The sequence below is a fragment of the Coregonus lavaretus genome (assembly GCF_964263955.1).
Source record: "Coregonus lavaretus genome assembly, chromosome: 27".
NCBI lineage: Eukaryota > Metazoa > Chordata > Actinopteri > Salmoniformes > Salmonidae > Coregonus > Coregonus lavaretus.
Window position 1 is genome coordinate 14,463,487 of NC_140014.1, and position 24,568 is coordinate 14,488,054.

At 43.3% G+C, this 24,568-nt stretch overlaps 3 protein-coding genes and 1 pseudogene across 5 annotated transcripts in view; 1 reads left to right on the top strand and 3 right to left on the bottom strand.

Annotated features, from left to right (window-relative positions):
- On the top strand, positions 1–23,984 carry rtn4ip1 (reticulon 4 interacting protein 1; the record flags this gene model as incomplete). 2 transcript variants are annotated; one of them, XM_084144708.1, is made up of 9 exons in its annotated part: positions 1–509; positions 1,252–1,409; positions 3,865–3,933; positions 5,044–5,168; positions 6,480–6,528; positions 7,019–7,155; positions 7,324–7,507; positions 11,262–11,354; positions 23,199–23,984. In XM_084144708.1, the coding sequence occupies exons 1-9, from the start codon at positions 230–232 to the stop codon at positions 23,325–23,327; spliced, it is 1,224 nt and encodes a 407-aa protein (XP_084000834.1). In that variant the 5' UTR covers positions 1–229. The 2 variants fall into 2 exon arrangements, with proteins under 2 accessions (XP_084000834.1, XP_084000835.1); XM_084144709.1 differs by lacking the exon at positions 3,865–3,933 and having other exon boundaries at positions 17–509; positions 23,199–23,327.
- Positions 12,033–13,428, bottom strand: LOC311102573 (amino acid transporter heavy chain SLC3A2-like; annotated as a pseudogene). Its single transcript has 2 exons — positions 12,496–13,428; positions 12,033–12,351 (listed from the first exon to the last, which is right to left on the bottom strand). The product of its transcript is annotated as an amino acid transporter heavy chain SLC3A2-like (transcript).
- Positions 17,334–17,763, bottom strand: LOC311103160 (uncharacterized protein; the record flags this gene model as incomplete). Its single annotated transcript, XM_084144710.1, has 2 exons — positions 17,650–17,763; positions 17,334–17,467 (listed from the first exon to the last, which is right to left on the bottom strand). Exons 1-2 carry the CDS (start codon positions 17,696–17,698, stop codon positions 17,334–17,336), a joined length of 183 nt encoding a protein of 60 aa, XP_084000836.1. The 5' UTR covers positions 17,699–17,763.
- The window catches only part of crybg1a (crystallin beta-gamma domain containing 1a), a 58,542-nt gene continuing 57,487 nt past the window's right edge, over positions 23,514–24,568 (bottom strand). Inside the window, exon 22 of the mRNA XM_084144706.1 lies at positions 23,514–24,511. Coding sequence (XP_084000832.1) covers positions 24,423–24,511 — 89 coding nt within the window. The 3' untranslated portion in view covers positions 23,514–24,422. The remainder of the gene's footprint in view (positions 24,512–24,568) is intronic.

Sequence of the window (24,568 nt, forward strand, 5' to 3'; positions counted from 1 at the left end):
AGACGCTGCCAGCAGTAGACGAGGAAGCAGCATGAGTGCAGAGCGAAGTGAACGCTGTCCTTCCAGACTGTAAAAACGATAGTATCTGCAACTTTGCATTGTCTAATGAAAGGAAAGATTAGATATCAGTAATTTAGCTAATTGTAGTCGCGTGCATTGCTTGATAAATCATATGCATAGTACACGATTGAAGAGCAAGTGTATTGACAATTGATATCTGAACATAATCATGCATCCTTTGAGACACTTGGCGTGCAGTCGATGGTCGTGTCTCCTAAATAGTAGAGCACCATGTGTAAAAACATTGTTCCATGGAGATCAGAGGAGACTGTTCAACACCTCAAACAGCCGTATGACAATCATGCCTGCTTGGGTTATCGATAGATACGGCAGCAATGATGTCCTACGGTTCACTAAAAACGCTGGGTTCCCAATCATCAACTATCCGAATGAAGTAATCGTCAAAGTTCATGCCGCAGGTCTCAACCCCATTGACGTCAGCATGAGAGGTTGGTGCCTGATAAAGATATGTGGTCTTCTAGCTCGTTTGATTCCCTTGATGTAACTTTTTTGTAGGCTTCATGTCAGTGGTTTTCCTATAACCTTCAGTTCTTAGAGAACATAGACTATCAGATATTTTACATATAGCTTGTGCTTGACTTGGGCAAGAGCTCACCGGAGTACCAGCACCTCAAACGTTCTACTGCTTGAGCTCCTGTTCCTCTTATAGAATATTAGCTCAAACGTATTGTAGAGCTCCTGCACCAATATGAAGACAGATGCAAGACATCTTCACATTTGTGCACACCACTAGTGAAAAGGAATTTCAACATCCCTCAGAGTTGACTGAGCATATGTTTTGCCATTCAAATATGGTCTGTGTGAGAGAGAGCTATGTGGGCAGAATGGATCACCCCAGGAAACGAGTAAAGCTCTTCTGACGCAAAGGGAAAGTAGACTGTGACGCAACATGTGGTTTGGGTGTTTAATTGTTAATCATCAACTCCTTACTCGCTCCCACCACTCAGCGACTGTTAAACCACAGCTAGGCCTAGATGTGCTCTTTGAGGATGTGGGGTGCTTGGAGTTCTTGATGGTTACCTCTCGGTGTATTCAGTGATGATCTTGCCAGCTAATCTGTGTTCTCATCATCTTGTTCGTAACTGAATCCACTTGTCTCCACATGTACTGTTTTTGTGGTTATTTCTAATTGTGTTAGGCCTAATTTCTGTGTTGTTTCTGCCCTCTCAGGTGGGTATGGGGCTGCCACCATGGCCATGAAGAGAGACCCCCTGAACATCAACCAGTCGGGCAGTGAGTTCCCCCTCATTCTGGGCCGAGATATGTCCGGAGTCATCATGGAGTGTGGTCTGGATGTGGCACCAGCCTACTTTAAAGAGGGGGATGAGGTAACACAAACACAGGCCCCAGGATGGAGTAGAATAGGGCGGCACTTTCTGCGGGATGGGTTCGGTGTGTGGCTCTGCGTATTTGTTTGTGTGTGCATGTGTGTGTGTGCCTGTGTGTGTATTTATACTATAAGCCTATGTGGCTCCACAGTTCCTCTTCATGAAGTCATGTCATTGTGGCATGTTGTGACAGTGAGGCGCTGTCTATTTTTTGTCTCTTCTGTTAGTGCTTTGTTTACTTAATCGAAGCACAGCTGTTGTATAATGCTACATTTAATTGCACCACCTTGGGGCAGTAGTGTAGCCAGAAATGTGTTTGTGGGGGGGCCTGCAGAACTTTAGGTGGGCCAAAAAACACATCTAACTTCCTGCAATTCTACACATTTTGCCATGGGGCAAAGAGAAACATGTGCAGTTTTAAAGCTAATCTCATGCTATTATACACATTTTGACATGAGGCTGAGAGAAAATGTTACTGTTTTAAAGCTAATTTCCTACAATTCTACAGTTTTTGCCATGGAGCAGAGAAGAACATGTGCAATTTCATAGCTAATCTCATGCTATTGTACACATTTTTGCCATGAGGCTGAGAGAAAATGTTTCATTTTAAAGCTCAAATATAGATGTGTTGACTGTGATAAAGGAACTGGATTATGAGCTTTCTTGTTTGCTAAATTAATAAATGAAGTAGGCAGTGGCATGGTGTATATATGTTATAAATATATGTTATAAATATATGTTAGCCAGGTCGCAGTTGTAAATGAGAACTTGTTAACAACTGGCTTACCTGGTTAAATAAAGGTGAAAAATAAATAAATATATATAACCATAGAATCACAGTGACATACTGTATGCATCAATATTATCATATTCGTGGCTTAATGGGGGTGTGGTTTACAGTTAGTTATTTTCGGCCACCCATCCCATGAGTGTGAATGTCATTCCAGTGCACTGCTTGCTATGAATTATATTTACATTTTTAACATAGGGCGGCACTTAACATACCAACCTGGGAGCCTGGGCCAGATTAATCGAATCCCCTCACTGACAAGTAGCATCATTTATTGGGCCCGTGGCTTGCAGCCAATGGGGCGATGCATTGTCAGTGAAACACTATCCCATCAAAGGATGTAAACATAACATACATTGCATGACCAAAAGTATGTGGACACCTGCTTGTCGAACATCTCATTCCAAAATCATGGGCATTAATATGGAGTTGGTCCCCCCTTTGCTGCTATAACAGCCTCCACTCTTCTGGGAAGGCTGTCCACTAGATGTTGGAACATTGCTGAGGGGACTTGCTTCCATTCAGCCACAAGAGCATTAGTGAGGTCAGGCACTGATGTTGGGCGATTAGACCTGGCTCGCAGTCGGCATTCCAATTCATCCCAAAGGTGTTCGATGGGGTTGAGGTCAAGGTCCTGTGCAGGGCAGTCAAGTTCTTCCACAACGATCTCGACAAACCATTTCTGTATGAACCTCACTTTGTGCACAGGGGCATTGTCATGCTGAAACAGGAAAGGGCCTTCCCCAAACCGTTGCCACAAAGTTGGAAGCACAGAATCATCTATAATGTCATTGTATGCTGTAGCGTTAATATTTCCTTTCACTGGAACTAAGGGGGCTAGCCTGAACCATGAAAAACAGCCCCAGACCGTTATCCTCCTCCACCAAACATTACAGTTGGCACTATGCATTTGGGCTTCTAGCGTTCTCCAAACCAAGATTTATCCGTCGGACTGCCAGATGGTAAAGCGTGATTCATCAGTTTAGAGAACACGTTTCCACTGCTCCAGAGTCCAATGTCGGTGAGCTTTACACCACTCCTGCCGACGCTTGGCATTGAGCATGGTGATCTTAGGCTTGTGTGCGGCTGCTCGGGCATGGAAACCCATTTCATGAAGCTCCCGACGAACAGTCCTTGTGCTGACGTTGCTTCCAGTGGCAGTTTGGAACTCTGTAGTGAGTGTTGCAACCGAGGACAGGTGATATTTACCCGCTTCAGCACTCGGCGGTCCCTTTCTGTGAGCTTGTGTGGCCTACCACTTCGCGGCTGAGCCGTTGTTGCTCCTAGACGTTTCCAATTCACAATAACAGCACCTACTGGGCAGCTCTAGCGAGGCAGAAATTTGACGAACTGACTTGTTGGAATGGTGGCATCCTATGACGGTGCCACGTTGAAAGTCACTGAGCTCTTCAGTAAGGCCATTCTACTGCCAGTTTGTCTATGGAGATTGCATGGCTATGTGCTCGATTTTATACACCTGTCAGCAATGGGTGTGGCTGAAATAGCCAAATCCACCAGTTTGAACGGGTGTCCACATACTTTTGTATATATTGTGTATATCCAAACAGAGAATAAAACATGTCACAATCTTGGTATCTGTGCCACCCATGCAGGGTCATACCAGTGCATGGTTGGTTAAGCCATTGTTGTTGTTTTTCTTCTCAGGTGTGGGCAGCCATTCCCCCATGGAAACAAGGCAGTCTGGCTGAGTTTGTGGTGTTGAGTGCAAATGAGGTACTGTTTTGTTTCTGACCCATTTATGTATGATGTTGTAGTTTGTTTGTTTTCCAAACCACTGTTTGCTTATTTCTACATTCAAATACATGTCAATGTAAATAGTCTGGGTGGCCATTTGATTAATTGTTCAGCGGTCTTATGGCTTGTGGGTAAAAGCTGTTAAGGAGCCTTTTGGACCTAGAATTGGCGCTCCGGTACCGCTTGCTGTGCGGTAGCAGAGAGAACAGTCTATGACTTGGGTGACTGGAGTCTTTGACAATTTTTTGGGCCTTCCTCTGACACTGCCTAGTATATAGGTCCTGGATGGCAGGAAGCTTGGCCGTAGACAGTGCCCTCTCTAGCGCCTTACGGTCGGATGCCGAGTAGTTGCCATACCAGGCTGTGATGCAACCGGTCAGGATGCTCTCGATGGTGCAGCTGTATAACTTTTTGAGGATCTGAGGACCCATGCCAAATCTTTTTTAGTCTCCTGAGGGGGAAAAGGTGTTGTCGTGCCTCAACTACAGCCCCGTCGATGTTAATGGGGACCTGTTCGGCCCTCCTTTTCCTGTAGTCCACGATCATCTCCTTTGTCTTGCTCACATTGAGGGAGAGGTTGTTGTCAGTGTTTCCCCTTTGATTAGCGTAGTAGTGGGTGTGGGCGTGGCCAATGGCGTGGTTTTACAGGCACTGTTAAATATATTGCTCAATAATTTTTTCTTCATACTTTATATCTAGTTTTAGTCGTTTAAGTTCACACTGAAAACATTTAACCATCCCCAAAATTATATATGTATAAGTAATGTGGCGGTGCGCTGCTGCCGGTGCGCTGCTGCTAAATGCATATAGGGGAAACACTGGCCTTTCTATGTGAAGAGGAGGAGCAATTAGGACTGCAGACAGACTAGTCAGCTCTGAGTTGGCATCATTATGCATAACTTTTAATGGATGATTACTGAACCATTTCAGATAGTGACAGGTTTGGTGGGAGGTTTATCAGGCTCAAGGTAGAAGTTGATCTAGGATCAGATTTCTCTTCCCCCTAATCCTTACCTTAACATTTTGGAGGATGAACAGATACGTGACCTACTTCTGAGTCCTGAGTGTGCCATTTTGTGTCCGAGCCAGGTGTCCAAAAAGCCCAAATGTCTGAGTCACATAGAGGCAGCGGCTGTTCCTTACGTGGCTGCCACAGCCTTGTCTGCCCTGGTCAACACAGGAGGCCTCAACAAGGACAACTGTGCCAAGAAACGGCAAGTACGCACATGCCCACGCACACACACACACGTCTCCTGCCACTTTGAGTTCAAGTTGTCTCTTTCCCCTTCTAACCCATGCTGTTGTCCATATTCATCTAAAAACTCCTCATGTCTTTGATCTAGTTGATTATTCAACTTGGTTATTTCATAAAAAGGCTGTCTGAATGAGGCCTGTGGGTACTGATCATGTGGAGGGAATTGGACTGTGGGCGTAGTTGGCTCTTTGGAAATGGGCTTCATCAGTGGCTGGCATGGCATTGGACTTGGCACTTTGAATCACCTGGTTCACATGCAATAGATAGAACAATTGAACACATTTTTGTGTGTAACTTTGATAAATTATAATTTATTATAATTTAGGTGGAATTGGCTCCAACCCTGGTGGGTATTAGAACAGTCGGAACTGTGTTTCCCCCTATTGAGAATCAACCCAGAGGGAAAAATTCAATTTCCTGCAGCACATTTTGAGCGTAGGGGCAATCCAGCTAGACAGAAGAGCGACTAGAGCATGGCGTTTGCAATACCAGGGTTGTGGGTTCGTTTCCCACGGGGGACCAGTATGAAAAAAAAATAAAAATGCACTCACTAACTGTAAGTCGCTCTGGATAAGAGTGTCTGCTAAATGACTAAAATGTAAATATACACTGAGTGTACAAAACATTAGGAACAACTGCTCTTTCTGACTAGGTGAATCCAGGGGAAAGCTATGATCCCTTATTGATGTCACTTGTTAAATCTACTTGAATCAGTATAGATGGAGGAGACAGGTTAAAGAAGGATTTTTAAGCCTTGAGACAATTGAGACATGGATTGTGTATGTATGCCATTCAGAGGGTGAATGGGCAAGACAAAATATGTAAATGCCTTTGAACAGGGTTAGGTAGGTGCTGGGCGCACTGGTTTGAGTGTGTCAAGAACTGCAACGCTGCTTGGTTTTTCACGCTCAACAGTTTCCCGTGTGTATCAAGAATGGTCCACCACCCAAAGGACATCCAGTCAACTTGACAAAACTGTGGGAAGCTTGGGCCAGCATCCCTGTGGAACGCTTTTGACATCTTGTAGAGTCCATGCCTCAACGAATTGACACTGTTCTGATTGAAAAAGGGTTGCAACTCAATATTAGGAAGGTGTTCGTAATGTTTTGTACACTTAGTTTAATGTGTGTGTGTTTTTTGTACACACATTAAATGTATATCAAAGTCAAATACAAAAACCTGGATTACTAAAGGGACATACTTTTGTCTCCATTATGAATTTGTGTTTACTTATCTGTGTTTTAATCCGTTGTTTTCCGTCCTCATACAGCATTCTGATCCTGGGAGGTTCAGGAGGAGTCGGAACGTTTTCCATACAGGTGATCATGCTGATGATAACCATGATGTTCTCATTCTGTAGATTCATGACCTAATCTTCAATGTGACTTGAAGTTTACTTTCAATCTTAGGTATTCAAACCACATCGCAGTGACGATAGCTACATGATCATAATACAAACAATGGTGTAAAAAAATTGCCTTAATCATAAACAAACAATTATATAAATCATATAAATTCTGTTCCATAGAAAGCTGTTTATAATTATGTCAGTAATGTTATACACTCGTCTGGGATCGGGTGACCTAGTGTGCCACTTCACCCTTTTGCTGTGACCTCAATCTGCACATCTATCTTACATTAGTATTTCAGGGCTGGTTCATCTGATCTCTCCTGTTATAAGAGATTATATGTATACCGGCTGCACCCTCGCTCACTTCTATACACAAGTCTTACTGATATTATCAACCTCATTCCAGGTACCTCAAAGAGTGTGTTGATGATGATGTAGATCCTGTTTTCTCATCTCAGATGCTGAAGGCCTGGGGAGCCCATGTGACAGTAACCTGCTCCCAGAATGCTGAGCGGCTGGTGAGGGGTCTGGGGGTGGATCACGTGGTGGACTACACAGCTGGGCCTGTTGAGGTGCCCCTGAGGGCGCTGGAAAAGTGAGCTCAGACACACAAACTCATGGGTCAGTTAGTTGTAATCGAGGATTGAGCACCTCTCTCTCATAGCCATAGTAAACTGTCATTGGTGTGTGGGAAAATATGACCCTCCATGTAATGAAATGAACTCTCTCTCTCCATCTCTCTCTACCACTCCCCCCGTCCTAGGTTTGATCTGGTTCTTGATAATGTGGGCGGGGACACAGAGAACTGGGCTCTGGGCCTGCTGAAGCCGTGGTGCGGTGCCAAGTACGTAACACTGGTAACGCCCTTCCTCCGTAACACGGACCGGCTGGGTATCGCTGATGGAATGCTCCAGACCGGGGTCACTGTGGCATCCAAGGCCCTCAAGGTAACTGTGGCAGTGTTTCTCTATTTAATGTATTCATACAGGTGATCACAGAACCATATAAGACCTCTGCCTTGAACATATGCAGTAAAGTACTTACAAGACTTATAAGGCAAGATCCCATCTCACTCCCCTTGCTTGTCATCCAACCCTGACAGAGTGACACTGGCATCCTGTTGGCATTTGTGGTGTACAGACCGCAAAATGTGCAGTACATTTGAGGCTTTGTGCCTAGCAAGTTTCTTCCACTTTTTCTTACTCCCACTCAACACCTCACCACACAATCGCAAAGAAGTACAGATAGCTGTATGTTTATGTGAGTCTTATCAGGGAGAACCAGAACTGTGATGTGCTGATTACATTCATTTAGTACAGCACTGCTGGAATACTGTACAGTCGTAGTCAAACGTTTTGAGAATGACACAAGTATTGGTCTTCACAAAGTTTGCTGCTTCAATGTTTTTAGATATTTGTGTCAGATGTTACTATGGTATACTGAAGTATAATTACAAGCATTCCATAAGTGTCAAAGGCTTTTATTTACAATTACATTAAGTTTATGCAAAGAGTCAATATTTGCAGTGTTGACCCTTCTTTTTCAAGACCTCTGCAATCCGCCCTGGCATGCTGTCAATTAACTTCTGGGCCACATCCTGACTGATGGCAGCCCATTCTTGCATAATCAATGCTTGGAGCTTGTCAGAATTTGTGGGTTTTTGTTTGTCCACCCGCCTCTTGAGGATTGACCACAAGTTCTCAATGGGATTAAGGTCTGGGGAGTTTCCTGGCCATGGACCCAAAATGTTGATGTTTTGTTCCCCGAGCCACTTAGTTATCACTTTTGCCTTATGGCAAGGATGCTTTACTGTTGGCATGACACAGGACTGATGGTAGCATCTGGACAAGCTTTTTTCCGGATGCCCCAAACAATCGGAAAATGACTTTACCCCAGTCCTCAGCAGTCCAATCCCTGTACCTTTTGCAGAATATCAGTCTGTCCCTGATGTTTTTCCTGGAGAGAAGTGGCTTCCTCTCTGCCCTTCTTGACACCAGGCCATCCTCCAAAAGTCTTTGCCTCACTGTGCGTGCAGATGCAGTCACACCTGCCTGCTGCCATTCCTGAGCAAGTTCTGCACTGGTGGTGCCCCGATCCCGCAGCTGAATCAACTTTAGGAGACGGTCCTGGCGCTTGCTGGACTTTCTTGGGCGCCCTGAAGCCTTCTTCACAACAATTGAACCTCTCTCCTTGAAGTTCTTGATGATCCGATAAATGGTTGATTTAGGTGCAATCTTACAAGCAGCAATATCCTTGCCTGTGAAGCCCTTTTTGTGCAAAGCAATGATGATGGCACGTGTTTCCTTGCAGGTAACCATGGTTAACAGAGGAAGAACAATGATTTCAAGCACCACCCTCCTTTTAAAGCTTCAAGTCTGTTATTCTAACTCAATCAGCATGACAGAGTGATCTCCAGCCTTGTCCTCGTCACCTGTGTTAACGAGAGAATCACAGACATGATGTCAGCTGGTCCTTTTGTGGCAGGGCTGAAATGCAGTGGAAATGTTTTTTGGGGATTAAGTTCATTTTCATGGCAAAGAGGGACTTTGCAATTAATTGTAATTAATCTGATCACTCTTCATAACATTCTGGAGTATATGCAAATTGCCATCATAAAAACTGAGGCAGCAGACTTTGTGAAAATTAATATTTGTGTAATTCTCAAAGCTTTTGACCACGACTGTAGCACTTCTAGGCAAAAGTAGGACTTGAACACATTGTACTCCAGTGCCATAAGGTTCTCACTTTATCAGTACTGTAATAGTTTCTAGTAACAGAAATTGAAAGACAATGACTCTGGGAAATAGAAACTGAAGACAAGGTGGGTGTGTGAAGACATGGTTTGTCTTGGGGGAACCCCATGGAAACATGCACCGTTCTTCTACCCAACTATAGGTAGAATGGCATGGTGGATTTGTACCATGGGGTTTGTCCCGGGACAGTGTTAACAGTTGAAAGAGTCAGACCTTGGCTAGAATATAGAAGAGGTGGGGGAATTAAGTCAACACACCTTATCAACACCCCATACTATCTATCCCTTTTTGAACACCCACAGATCTTTCTCCCCTCTCCCTTACTGTCTCTCTCCACTCTCTATAACATATGATCTCTCATTTCCAAGACATAGCCTACAAAGTGATTAGCAGTAATGGAGCCCCCTGGGCCCTCTAATGTCCGGGGCCAACGATGGGAAAACATGGCCCTCAGGCTTTGGGGAAACAAAGCTGGCTGCAATGTTGTGGGAGTGTCGAGCTGATCTCGCGGCCAGCCCAGTATTAGTGGGCCTTGGGTAGTTTTGGTAGAGAGAAGGCCTCTGTCCCCAGAGAGGGAGCATGTTACAACAGGGTACAATTCGCTCCTCAAACCCCTGGCCTAGCATCTCCATGGAAACAGCCCTCAGACAGGAATACATAATCCATTTCTAATTACTGTAGAATGTACATTAACAGATTTGGTTAATGTTTAAATGTTTACCAATGGTTTGGGGGTTAGACACTTTGGAGGCATATTTTGTTTTACTATTACTAATACAGATAGTGTATGTTCACCTGGTTTGTTAGGTGTCTAAATGAGTTCCAAAGGAACAGCGGTTATCCTATTCACACACAGTGGCTCTCCTCAACATGTCTTTCTCCTTCCAACCATTGAAACTCTGTTAACTGTGTGTGTCATAAGTTTGTATGTGGCCACGGAGCAGAAGATTGGGCACTGGTAGAATAAAGCATTGATGAGCAGCACTGAATGCAAAAGCTCAAAGTGGAAAATAATGAATTGCCGATGTAGTCTGTGGGTTCAGACAGGAAATAATCCACCCTCTCAGTTCCAACCTTTCTTTCTCCACATACTCTTAGTGTTCATAGTGCACGCACAGCGTAGTGAGAACTAAAGTGCAGACAACCGGTTTGCCAGTTGAACTGTCCTCATTTTAAAATCCTATTATCTCCCCAGAGGCTTTATGTTGAGTAACCTTCCCCTGGACCACACCCTCCTGAGACACGACCCACAAACCCTAGCACTCAGCCGTCTCCTTTTGGAATCCCATCTCGATGCTGGGAAAAATAATGAATAGGAAATGCCTTCATGAAAGAGGGGTGCTCCACGCCCTGTCACCTGACATACTTTGACCCTTAGACTTAGACAGTCCTCTTTGGGTTAGAATGTCACCTCATTAAAAAAAAAAATTAATCTGCGCGTTTGTGTGTATGGTGTCTGGGATAGAAGGTTGTTGATACAGCCAGGGATGCCGTTGTGTCTGTGTGGGTCGGTGTCTTGCCTTGTATGTGCCAACACTGCCTCTCAATGGTATAGTGAGTGATCGACAGCAGAAGAATAAAACCAATGCATTTGTAATGAGTAGCATTATAAACCATGGATATACCACATGCAATGAAGGCAAATGTAACCAGAGATTCAGACAAAGGTGATCATCTACATATGTATGTTTCTCTTTTATAGGCCCATAGTTAGGAGTGAGTTATAAACTGGTAATAATCTCAACCTAATTATGGACTGATAAGTTTGTATGTGAAGTTTGTAGTTTGTATAAGTTTGTATATAGTACATCTGAGACACATATCTTGACTTAAGCATCTGCATGTTAGTCTGTGTATGGGTGGAAAACAACACCAACATTAATGTCTTTGTTTTATTTGAGGGTACAAAACCTTGTTCATCTCCCTTTTTCTCCTCTGTCACTCCTAGCATTTATCCAAGGGAGTGCACTATCGCTGGGGGATGTTTGCACCCAACGGACCTGCCCTGGATGACATCAGCGAGATGGTGGATGCAGGAAAGGTGCTGTACAGTCTTAACGTGCACTTTCTCAGTTGAGCCACCAGCTGTGTTCCCTTTTTATAAGAGTAATCAAGCTGAATAACAGGTGCTGAAAGCATCCTGACTGAATGGTCATTGGTACAATATTAAACTATGCAACCATCCAGGAAATGTTGAATACATTTGAATACTTACAATGACTAACAGAGCATGAAGATCATAATAATATGCCATTTAGCAGACGCTTTTATCCAAAGCGACTTACAGTCATGTGTGCATACATTTTTACGTATGGGTGGTCCCGGGGATCGAACCCACTACCCTGGCGTTACAAGCGCCATGCTCTACCAATTGAGCTACAGAGGACCACATCATCAGACAGTGACGGTTCATGGTCTTTGGATTTGATGAAAACCTCTGTTCCGCTCGACTTGTAACCTGACTTTTGTAATCTGAATCAAACTAAGAGAAATTGAAATGTTGAAGGAATTAACAGAATTGAACGACATTCTTTATATGGCAGTTTTGGCCAAACACTTTCTGCCAAATAAGGTCTCTCACAACAACAAGGAAGTTGATTTGTAAGAATGCTAATGACTAAACACCATTTGAAGTCAGATGATCAAACTTTATTCACATAATCCATTTCTAATTACTGTAGAATGTACATTATTTATAGTCCATAAAATCATAGTCCAGTAGGCTGACTAGCTGCAAGACTCATACAGTTTGATGACAACGGCCTTCTGTGGCTGAAGCCTCATTGTTTCCAGGAAGTGAACACAGCTCCAGGAGCATAGGAAGGCTAGGATGGGGGGCGATGGCAGGGCTGGGTAGAAGGTGGAGGAGGAGGAGGAGAAGGGGATGGAGGAAGTGTTGAAAGGGAGGAAGGTGAAGCTGCCAAAAAGGAGGGTTTCCTCTCTGGACCGGGAGCAACTGAGGGAGCGGAAGAGATCCAAGGTGGAGCGTTTGAGTTTCCCCTTTTCCCCCTGAGGATCCCCCTGTCCATTGGTCTGCTCTGATCACGTGCCCTGCCCTCTACAGACATGCTCTGTGAATGGCTGATTTCTTTGCTGCATTTGAAAACAGGTGTTCCAGGTAGTGTCATCACCAGAAACATGAGTACCCCCTACAGCCCCTGTGATGCTTCACCACTGCCCACCATCAGACTCTACAAAATGTGTTTGCAGGTGTCTCTCCATGGCAACAGCCACTTCCTGTCCGGACAAGTCGTGATTTGTGCGTGGCAGCAGTGACCTCACAACTAAATCCAATAATGAGATGTTGGCGCCATTCAAGGCAGTTAGAGACTCCTGTCTGTCTCACCATCACTTTCCTGTCATCGTCCTCTGAGCTGAACTCCTAGACCACAACTCTCCACTCTGTCAGAGTCTGCTCTGAATATGCAGGATCTGTGTCACAGACTCCAAATCTTGTCACCCCCGCTTCAACAAGTATCGGAGGACATACTGTATTGACCTGGAGAGGCCTGAGGGAACCTCTGTGTCGTAACCCTCAGTGTCCCGTGGTCTGAGCAGATCCAGGTCACAGAGGTTCAACACGACTCTGAGGCCTGCTTCGTGGCTCTCCATGAGAAGCTGTTGGATCTCAGCCACTGTCAACTCTCCCTCGTCCATCTCTGTGAGGTCAGAAGGGGAGACGTCGCGGCGCCCCTCCAGAATCAGAGCCCCCACCCCAAGGGACTTCAGGTAGGGCATACTGATACCCCCTGGTCTCTCGCTCTCTATGTCCATGAACGAGGCTGGCTGCAGGCGGAAGAACATTGTCCTCTGCCACCAGAGAAGATGTGGTGGAACAGGCCGAGGGCTCCGTGCCTGTGCTATGATGACTATAGTGGCGCCCAGCATGGCCAGTCAACCTAGCCAGAAGATCAGCAACAGGCTGGAATGCACCTTCCTCCACCCTGGTCCCCCAGCCACAAGCCTCAGTTCCTCCTTGGACATGGGCTGCTATTTGGATGCTTCTGGTTCAGGCTTCAGCATCAACAGTGTGAGGGTCTCAGAACCACCCAGACTGATTAAGAGCCTGGGGCCTGTTCTGGCCGTCATGCTGCTGTAACCGGGATCGCTAGTCCCATACAAAGGCATTCTGAATGACGGATAGGTGAAGGCTGTTGGCTTGGTGAGGAGTGCAACTAGGTGCAACTCCGAATGTAGCAGTTTTCTCTCAAAGGGGGAAGGAAATTAATCTGTAAAACTTTACCTGCTTCAGAAACTGTTATTTGTGTTATCGCACAGTGTCAAAGCCCGGCTCATTACTGTCTTAGCATCAGTTGTACTGTACTTTTAGGCATTAAAGTATATCAGCTATACAATGAAAGTGGGATCAGTACTCCAGGTCAAGGCATAGCAACATAGGTCTATTTCATGTGCCGCAAGAAAGCATGTGTGAAAACCTTTCAAATGTTGTTGTGATATAGTGTTGTGTAATTGAAAACGGAACAAATTGTGTTTTCCATTGCAATTTTATTCAGCAAAAGGGATGACGACAAGGTCAGGCAGGGATAGTCAATTCGAACCAAAATAGATTATAGGTAGCCAAGACAGTAGGAGTTGCCAGTTGGGCATCTGGCCAAGACACAGGGGTTAACACCCCCTAGTCCCTATTCTTGCTGAATGTTCCATGGGATCCTCAGTGGCCATTGTCAAGACTCTGGACAGTATCATTTACAGCATCTGAAAGAGAAAGCAACCAATAGATTTGGTTTGGAAAAACAAGCAACACCAACATTTAGAGCTGTATAGAACACATTGAATATTACCAACCTGGCCTCGGGGAAATTCGTAAGATTTGGTACGTAAATCTGTTCCCCTCCATTTAGTATGATACAATACGTTACGACCAACTCAGTGGCCTTGCGGTTAGTGTCCGCCCTGAAATTGGAAGGTTGGGAGTTCGATCCCTGGCCGAGTCATACCAAAGACTGTAAAAATGTGAACCAATGCGTCTTTGCTTGGCACTCAGCATTAGGAGAAATAATTGGGGTAAGGCCCTATGATAGACTAGCATCCTGTCCAGGGGGTGTACTTGTACTTCAAGCTGCCTCACGCTACAGAAACAGTAGATAGGCTTCTCCTACGCTGCTGCTAAATAGATTATTGATTAGATGTATTACTACCACTACGCTGCTGTTAATTGATTATTGATTGCCATTACCATTAGTATATCAACACTGAACAAAAATATAAACACAACATGTAAAGTGTTGGTCCCATGTTTCATGAGCTGAAATAAAAGATCCCAGAAATGTTCCATATGCACAAAAAGCTTATTTCTCTCAAATTTTGTGCACAAATTAGTTTAAATCCCTGTTAGTGAGCATTTCTCCGTTGCCAAGATAATCCATCCACCTGACAGCTGTGGCATATCAAGAAGCTGATTAAACAGCAGGATCATTACACAGGTGCACCTTGTGCTGGGGACAATAAAAGGCCACTCTAAAATGTGCAGTTTTGTCACACAACACAATGCCACAGATGTCTCAAGTTTTCAGGGAGCATGCAATTGGCATGCTGACTGCAGAAATGTCCACCAGAGCTGTTGCCTGAGAAATTAATGTTAATTTCTCTGCCATAAGCCGCCTCCAACGTCATTTTAGAAAATTTGGCAGTACGTCCAACCGCCATTGTGTGGGCGAGCGGTTTGCTGATGTCAACGTTGTGAAGAGAGTGCCCCATGGTGGGGTTATGGTATGGGCAAGCATAAGCTACGGACAACGAACAGAATAGCATTTTATCGATGCCAATTTGAATGCACAGAAATACCGTGACGAGATCCTGAGGACCATTTTTTGAAAGGTATCTTTGACCAACAGATGCATATCTGTATTCCCAGTCATGTGAAATCCATAGATTAGGGCCTAACTAATTTATTTTAATTGACTGATTTCCTCATATGAACTGTAACTCAGTAAAATCTTTGAAATTGTTGCATGTTGCGTTTATATTTTTGTTCAGTATATTTAGCCTGCTACTGGACACTATTACTCCTGTTTACATGTATATATTACCATAGGTATTTATGTATTCCTGCTACCAGTAATTTTCAGCCCTGTTTACATGTATATCTGCCTATCACGGCTACACTGACACTCTTGCACAATACACTCACTCACCACCTATGCTGCTGCCATACTGTTTACTATTATTATTATGATTTATCCTGCTACCAGTTACTTTCTCCTAATCCCTGCCTACATGTACATATCTACACTGTATACAAAAGTATGTGGACACCCCTTAAAACTAGTGGATTTGTCTATTTCACCACACCCGTTGCTGACAGGTGTATAAAATCGAGCACACAGCCATGCAATTTCCATAGACAAACATTGGCAGTAGAATTGCCTTACTGAAGAGCTCAGTGACTTTCAACTTGGCACTGTCATAGGATGCCACCTTTCCAACAAGTCAGTTCGTCAAATGTATGCCCTGCTAGAGCTGCCCCGGTCAACTGTAAATGCTGTTATTGTGAAGTAGAAATGTCTAGGATCAACAACGTCTCCGCCGCGAAGTGGTAGGTCACACAAGCACACAGAACAGGACCGCCGAGTGCTGAAGCGCATAGCCCGTAAAAATGGTCTGTCCTCGGTTGCAACACTCACTACCGAGTTCCAAACTGCCTCTGGAAACAACTAGAACTGTTTGTCGGGAGCTTCATGAAATGGGTTTCCATGGCCGAGCAGCCGCACACAAGCCTAAGATCACCATGCCCAATGCCAAGCGTCGGCTGGAGGGGTGTAAAGCTCGCCGCCATTGGACTCTGGAGCAGTGGAAAAACCTGCCCGAATGCATAGTGCCAACTGTAAAGTTTGGTGGAGGAGGAATAATGGTCTGGGGCTGTTGTTCATGCTTCGGGCTAGGCCCCTTAGTTCCAGTGAAGGGAAATCTTAACGCCACAACAATGACTATCTAGACGATTCTGTGCTTCCAACTTTGTGGCAACAGTTAGGGGGAAGGCCCTTTCCTGTTTCAGCATGACAATGCCCCCATGCACAAAGTGAGGTCCATACAGAAATGGTTTGTCGAGATCGGTGTGGAAGAACTTGACTGGCCTGAACAGAGCCCTGACCTCAACCCCATTGAACACCTTTGGGATGAATTGGAACGCTGACTGCGAGCCAGGCCTAAACCCAACATCAGTGACTGACCTCACTAATGCTCTTGTGGCTGAATGGAAGCAAGTCCTAGCAGCAATGTTCCAACATCTAATGGAAAGCCTTCCCAGAAGAGTGGAGGCTGTTATAGCAGCTAAGGGGGGACCAAGTCCATATTAATGCCCATGATTTTTGAATGAGATGTTCGACGTGCAGGTGTCCACATACTTTTGGTCATGTAGTGTACCTCAAATACTCCAATTCCTGCAAATTGTAAATTTACCCAGTATATAGCTTCCTTTCTTATTTCTTGTGTTTTTTATTGTTTTATTTTCTTATTAGTTATACTTTCTTTCTATTGAATACTGCACTGTTGGGTAGGGCTTGCAAGTTAAGCATTTCACTGTACTTGTTCATGTGACAAAGCCAAGGATCGTGCAAAGCTACTTACCTTATGTTACATTACATTATGAATGGAAAAGCGGTCAATTCAATATACATACAATATCATACGAAAAGTTAGGATAATTTAATTAAAGGTTAGGTGAATTGGGTTAGGGGAAGGGGTAGCTAAAATGCTACACTTGTCCCCGATGTAACTTGAACACGCAACCTTTGGATTGCTACACAGTCGCACTATACGCCCACTCATCCGGCCCGACCAACCTCCCCTTAAGTAACCTTCTGTCTTTAGTACCCATACGAAATGTTCCATATACTTATTAGAGGAGCAAAGATTTACGTAAAATAGCAAACGGGAGTCCAGTCTGATATTACTGTCCCTACTGTATTTATATGCATACAGTAATTGGAATGTGTGTTTTAAATCCATAATAGAACACTGCATTTCTGTTTTATCAAGTCAGTTTCGGTCATTGATAAACTTACACGTTCGGCCATGTACATCCTATTTTTCCAATGTTAGTACCACCAGAAGCAAGGCACAAAGGAAGGTTTCTGCACCCGCCCCCACTAATAAAACATAAATGTAGAGATGCAGATCCCTCTTGTATTCCACCTGGAATTACCAGAAAAATGTAAATGTCATTATTTCCTACCATATAGCACATTTATCAAGTTTTTACAGTTTACAAAAACAGTTAAACATTTTTTTTTACTGTTCAACTGTATAATCGAAGCTTAGTTAGAGGAGCTGTTACACATATACTGCCTTTTAAGAATGAATTTGATTTGACTTACAAGCAATGACTAAAAGAGCCACTAGCATGAAGATCATCAGGCTGTTCATGGTCTTTGATTTGATGAAAATTACTCTCCGTTTAGAAGAATGAAACGATGAAAATGTATTTTCCTATCTCTATGTGTCTTCTTTTATAACCTAATTTTAGTACCATCCCTATTCAGGGGTGGAGATGATTGTGGTCCAATTGAATGAAAGAGGCTTATCTGATCAGTCAATAAACAGTAGTTCTAATATTTAACATTTCTTATATGTTAAATATTAGCCACTATCAGTATCGACCGTCAGTAGGCCTAATAACCACACATTCAACTCCCAATTTACTGTTTCCTTCAATTGGTACAGCCTACATTATAATTACATCTATACAACGATATGTTTCGTTTACCTTCATTTGCTTCTGCTGTTAACGCCGTCACTGCCGAGGATCATTAGTAACAGTTTATTATATACAAATAATAAAATACATGTAGGCTAATTAAATCTTTATGGAGCAGAGCCCAGACCAAGACATAAGTTTGAACCCCATGGGTAGTGCAGGCAATAGACGAGGGTATTGTACACAATTCTCCTTATTATAATTCTATGTCCACTAATCTTCCAAGATTACCATGGGTTGAAGAACTGAATGTGGCAACTTTCAGGATGACAAATATGCATATATTTAGATGGCTTTCTTTCATTCCCTAATAATCAAACCAAATCACATTTTATTTGTCACATGCGCAGAGTACAACAGGTGTAGACCTTACCGTGAAATGCTTACTTACAAGCCCTTAACCAACAATGCAGTTCAAGAAATAGAGTTAAGAAAATATTTACCAAATAAACTAAAGTAAAAAATTATAAAAAGTAACACAATAAAATAACAATAACGAGGCTATATACAGGGGGTACCGGTACCGAGTCAATGTGCGGGGGTACAGGTTAGTCGAGGTAAATTGTACATGTAGGTAGTGGTAAAGTGACTATGCATAGATAATAAACAGCGAGTAGCAGCAGTGTAAAAACAAAGGGGGGGCGGGGCACTGATCTTCGACCATGAAGGCCTGATTCACACAGTCTCTTCTGAACAGTTGATGTTGAGATGCGTCTGTTACTTGAACTCTGTGAAGCATTTATTTGGGCTGCAATTTCTGAGGCTGGTAACTCTAATGAACTTATCCTCTGCAGCAGCGGTAACTCTGGGTCTTCCATTCCTGTGGCGGTCCTCATGAGAGCCAGTTTCATCATAGCGCTTGATGTCTTTTGTGACTGCACTTGAAGAAACTTCATGTCTTAAAGTAATGATGGACTGTTGTTTCTCTTTGCTTATTTGAGCTGTTCTGGCCATAATATGGACTTGGTCTTTTACCAAATAGGGCTATCTTCTGTATGCCCCTCCTACCTTGTCACAACACAACTGATTGGCTCAAACACATTAAGAAGGAAATAAATTCCACAAATGAACTTTTAACAAGGCACACCGGTTATTTATTTATTTTATTTATTTATTTATTTCACCTTTATTTAACCAGGTAAGCCAGTTGAGAACAAGTTCTCATTTACAACTGCGACCTGGCCAAGATAAAGCAAAGCAGTGCGATAAAAACAACAACACAGAGTTACATATGGGGTAAAACAAAACATAAAGTCAAAAATACAACAGAAAATATATTTACAGGGTGTGCAAATGTAGCAAGTTATGGAGGTACGGCAATAAATAGGCTATAGTGCAAAATAATTACAATTAGTATTAACAATGGAATGATAGATGTGCAAGAGATTATGTGCAAATAGAGATACTGGGGTGCAAATGAGCAAAATAAATAACAATATGGGGATGAGGTAGTTTGGTGGGCTAATTTCAGATGGGCTGTGTACAGGTGCCGTGATCGGTAAGATGCTCTGACAACTGATGCCTAAAGTTAGTGAGGGAGATAAGAGTCTCCAGCTTCAGAGATTTTTGCAATTCATTCCAGTCATTGGCAGCAGAGAACTGGAAGGAATGGCGGCCAAAGGAGGTGTTGGCTTTGGGGATGACCAGTGAGATATACCTGCTGGAGCGCATACTATGGGTGGGTGTTGCTAAGGTGACCAATGAGCTAAGATAAGGCGGGGATTTGCCTAGCAGTGATTTATAGATGGCCTGGAGCCAGTGGGTTTGGCGACGAATATGTAGTGAGGACCAGCCAACAAGAGCGTACAGGTCACAGTGGTGGGTAGTATATGGGGCTTTGGTGACAAATTGAAATGCATTCCAGGTGACTACCTCATGAAGCTGGTTGAGAGAATGCCAAGAGTGTGCAAAGCTGTCATCAAGGCAAAGGGTGGCTATTTGAAGAATCTTAAATATAAAATATATTTTGATTTGTTTAACACTTTTTGGTTACTACATGATTTCATGTGTTATTTCATAGTTGTGATGTCTTCACTATTATTCTACAACGTAAAAATAAAGAAAAACCCTTGAATGAGTAGGTGTGTCCAAACCTTTGACTGGTAGTGTATTTAATTGCAAAAAGAATGTGGGGAGAAAATAAATGTTTTCTCACAAAAGTAGTGCACTAGGCCTTTAATAGTCCTGTATTAGCGGACCGATATAGCCGTCAGCAGCACAGGCAAAAACCTTTATTTTGGCCAGAAAATGGGATGGTTTTCAGTGGTTGAATCAAATTTATTAAGAATGCGAGTTAGCCACACCTGCAGAGCGCGTTAGGCGACTGAATTAGGTAAGTCTGAATACTGAGAAGTGCATAGGAAAGGCATACATTTTCTACTTCTGAATCGTTCCCATGTGCACTGGCAATGAATCTGTGTGCAGACAGAGAATGGCAAACAAGAATCGATTTGGTGGTACACAAAAAAACTATGAAAGGACTTTCTCCTCATGGGACAGTGAGGCAGGCTGGGTTTGGTATGTCGGGCCGTCCTGACCAGCCAACATGGAATGCCAGTGTATTCCTGCTGCTAGGCCCTTAATCCGGGACCTTTGTCTGCGGCCCTGTCGGGGCCCCCGGGTCCACTCCCCAGCCTGGAAGCGGGACAGATTCTTGTCTCTTCATGGCCTGCCTGGGTATTATGGAAGCGTTCCACCATGACATCATGGTTCTATTCTGTTCTGATGAAACGGCGACGGCTAGCTTCAGCCTGGTCACCAGATCCTCTACAGTCGTGGTCAAAAGTTTTGAGAATGACACAAATACTAATTTTCACAAAGTCTGCTGCCTCAGTTTTGATGATGGCAATTTGCATATACTCCAGAATGTCATGAAGAGTGATCAGATGAATTGCAATTAATTGCAAAGTCCCTCTTTGCCATTAAAATGAACTTAATCCCAAAAGAACATTGCCACAAAAGCCCTGCCACAAAAGCACCAGCTGACATCATGTCAGTGATTCTCTCGTTAACACAGGTGAGAGTGTTGACGAGGACAAGGCTGGAGATCACTCTGTCATGCTGATTGAGTTAGAATAACAGACTGGAAGCTTTAAAAGGAGGGTGGTGCTTGAAATCATTGTTCTTCCTCTGTTAACCATGGTTACCTGCAAGGAAACACGTGCCATCATCATTGCTTTGCACAAAAAGGGCTTCACAGGCAAGGATATTGCTGCTTGTAAGATTGTACCTAAATCAACCATTTATTGGATCATCAAGAACTTCAAGGAGAGAGGTTCAATTGTTGTGAAGAAGGCGTCAGGGTGCCCAAGAAAGTCCAGCAAGCGCCAGGACCGTCTCCTAAAGTTGATTCAGCTGCGGGATCGGGGCACCACCAGTGCAGAGCTTGCTCAGGAATGGCAGCAGGCAGGTGTGAGTGCATCTGCATGCACAGTGAGGCGAAGACTTTTGGAGGATGGCCTGGTGTCAAGAACAAAACAACTAAAATGTATGCATTCATTAACTGTAAGTCGCTCTGGATAAGAGCGTCTGCTAAATGACTAAAATGTGAATGTAAAATGTAAGAAGGGAAGCAAAGAAGCCACTTCTCTCCAGGAAAAACATCAGGGACAGACTGATATTCTGCAAAAGGTACAGGGATTGGACTGCTGAGGACTGGGGTAAAGTCATTTTCTCTGATGAATCCCCTTTCCGATTGTTTGGGGCATTCGGAAAACACCTTGTCCGGAGAAGACAAGGTGAGCACTACCATCAGTCCTGTGTCATGCCAACAGTAAAGCATCCTGAGACCATTCATGTGTGGGGTTGCTTCTCAGCCAAGGGAGTGGGCTCACTCACAATTTTGCCTAAGAACACAGCCATGAATAAAGAGTGGTACCAACACATCCTCTGAGAGCAACTTCTCCCAACCATCCAAGAACTGTTTGGTGACGAACAATGCCTTTTCCAGCATGATGGAGCACCTTGCCATAAGGCAAAAGTGATAACTACGTGGCTCAGGGAACAAAACATCGACATTTTGGGTCCATGGCCAGGAAACTCCCCAGACCTTAATCCCATTGAGAATTTGTGGTCAATCCTCAAGAGGCGGGTGGACAAACAAAAACCCACAAATTCTGACAAACTCCAAGCATTGATTATGCAAGAATGGGCTGCCATCAGTCAGGATGTGGCCCAGAAGTTAATTGACAGCATGCCAGGGCAGATTGCAGAGGTCTTGAAAAAAAGGGGTCAACACTGCAAATATTGATTCTTTGCATAAACTTAATGTAATTGTCAATAAAAGCCTTTGACACTTATGGAATGCTTGTAATTATACTTCAGTATACCATAGTAACATCTGACAAAAATATCTCATAACACTGAAGCAGCGAACTTTGTGAAGACCAATACTTGTGTCATTCTCAAAACGTTTGACCACGACTGTACAATTGGTTGTCATACCATGCTGTTGGTATGTTTGTCATGACAACAAACACAACAGGATGCAAAGGTGTGTGTTGACTCATTACAATGTTAGGTTAGCAACAGAATATGCAGTAGTATACTATGTCAATGATGTAATTTTCTCTTCAGTGATTTGTTGAAAATCTTTTTTTTAAACTCATTTTCAAATATACGATACACCTACATGATGAGAGCAGCTTAGGCTGAACAGGGTGCTGTTGTGTACGGTGTTGGTGTACTTCGTAGTTTGTGAAGGATGTCAGTACATCCTCACCACTTCAATTACAGTTTATCTTCAATCCACAGAGGTTAAGATCAGGTCATTCTGTGTAGAAGAGGAAATGATTTGATGGCCTAATCATCACCACAGCATCCTCTCAATTTTTCAATGTAGGCTACTGTGCTGACAGATAAACACCATATCTGACCTCTAATCTTTTTCTGTTATTCATTTCTTTTTTGGAAGATCAATTTGGTCGGGATTCAGTCAAAGGCCCGTTGCAGGCTGTGCACTGCACTACCAACAATGCGCCTTTTAAAGGCAATTTCCTAGATGTTTGTGGAGATCAATTCATGCTAAATGCTGCAGAGATGTTGGCTCAAGCGTAAATTATATTTTGAAGGCAAGCGCAATGCACTTGTCGACAACAAGCCTTTGAATGAATCCCGAACTTTGCCCCTTCACACGTCTAAGTCAGGTTTGTTTTTGATCTGTTCCTGCAGATCCGTGCAGTGGTGGAGGAGGAGTTTACCTTCTCCCAGGTGCCCCAGGCCATGCTGAAGGTAGAGCAGGGTCACGCTCGGGGGAAGACTGTAGTCAAGATCAGCAGCGGAGAGGACTCATCCGAGTAACCAGTGAAATACTCCACCACCACCACAGGGCTTAAGGTTTTCCTGAGGCATCCATTATGAGACATTTCTAAAGGACAAGAGATGATCCTTTATGACCGTCTGTGCTAAGGCTATGATTGTGTGTCTGTCTTAGAATAGGCTGCCTGTTGTAGCTATGTGATAAGTAAAGTTAATTCAAGTCCTTGTGATCTTCATTGAAAGTGTAATTGAGATTCTTCGCCATAGTAACACCAATCAAGAAAACAAACGCATCCATTTTTTTGTAGATGGTAACAGCATTTTGTTGACATATTTACATTTAAGACAGTGGTTAGCATGATATTGTAGCAGTGTTGAAATTGATATTTAATCATTCAACAAAATCTATACACCTGTTGCAGCAAATGTACTGTGCAGTGATGTCTGTAGTAAAGTAGTAAAATATTAATCCAATATTAATTTGACTTCAAAAGACCTGAAAAAACATTACACAACATTATTTGGAGAAGTTAAGGAGTGTTCATCTATGACATTAAGAATGTGTGGCCATAGAACAATAAGTGTGCTAAAAAATATATACATTTACAACATTTTTGTGTAAGAAAACAGACATCTCAGTAATTGACTGGTAAAGTACCATAGAAAAGAGATTTGTGGATAAAATCAGCATTAACACAGGGCTTAAGTCATTGTAAATTATATGAATACAGTAGAGACACTAGCGCATTCCCATACAGTTATTCTTTGGCATGGTCAATGAGAGGTAAGTGAACAAATGAATTGTGGTATTTGTACAGCATCATCAAGTCCTCACAGTAGAATGTAGTGCTCCTTGCTCAATATATAGTTCTATAGCCGCATGTATTAAAATGCAGTGCTCCTTGCTTGATAGATAGTTCTATAGCCGTGTGTAGTTTTGTCTTCAGAGTTGTATTTCACAAAGACAGTTTGGAATTTATGCTCTCATGCTCAACAAATGTTGCAGAATGTCTCGAGGCCCACTGCAGACCAGCATCACAGAGCACTAAGGCCCATGGAGTAACTTCATCAAGAAGCAAGAGTATGGGTCCCACGGTAGAGCTGCTGTGGAAGAGCAATGGTCAGATTGATATGCCATTACAGGATCTCCAAAGACCATCTTTGGGTGTGTTTTCTCTCATCAAATGTGTTGAGAATCACTTGAGTTTTGTCATAACTTTGTCCACCTGTGAAAAGAAGACATAATACAGTAAAAATTCCACTCCAGGATCTTAAGCACAACA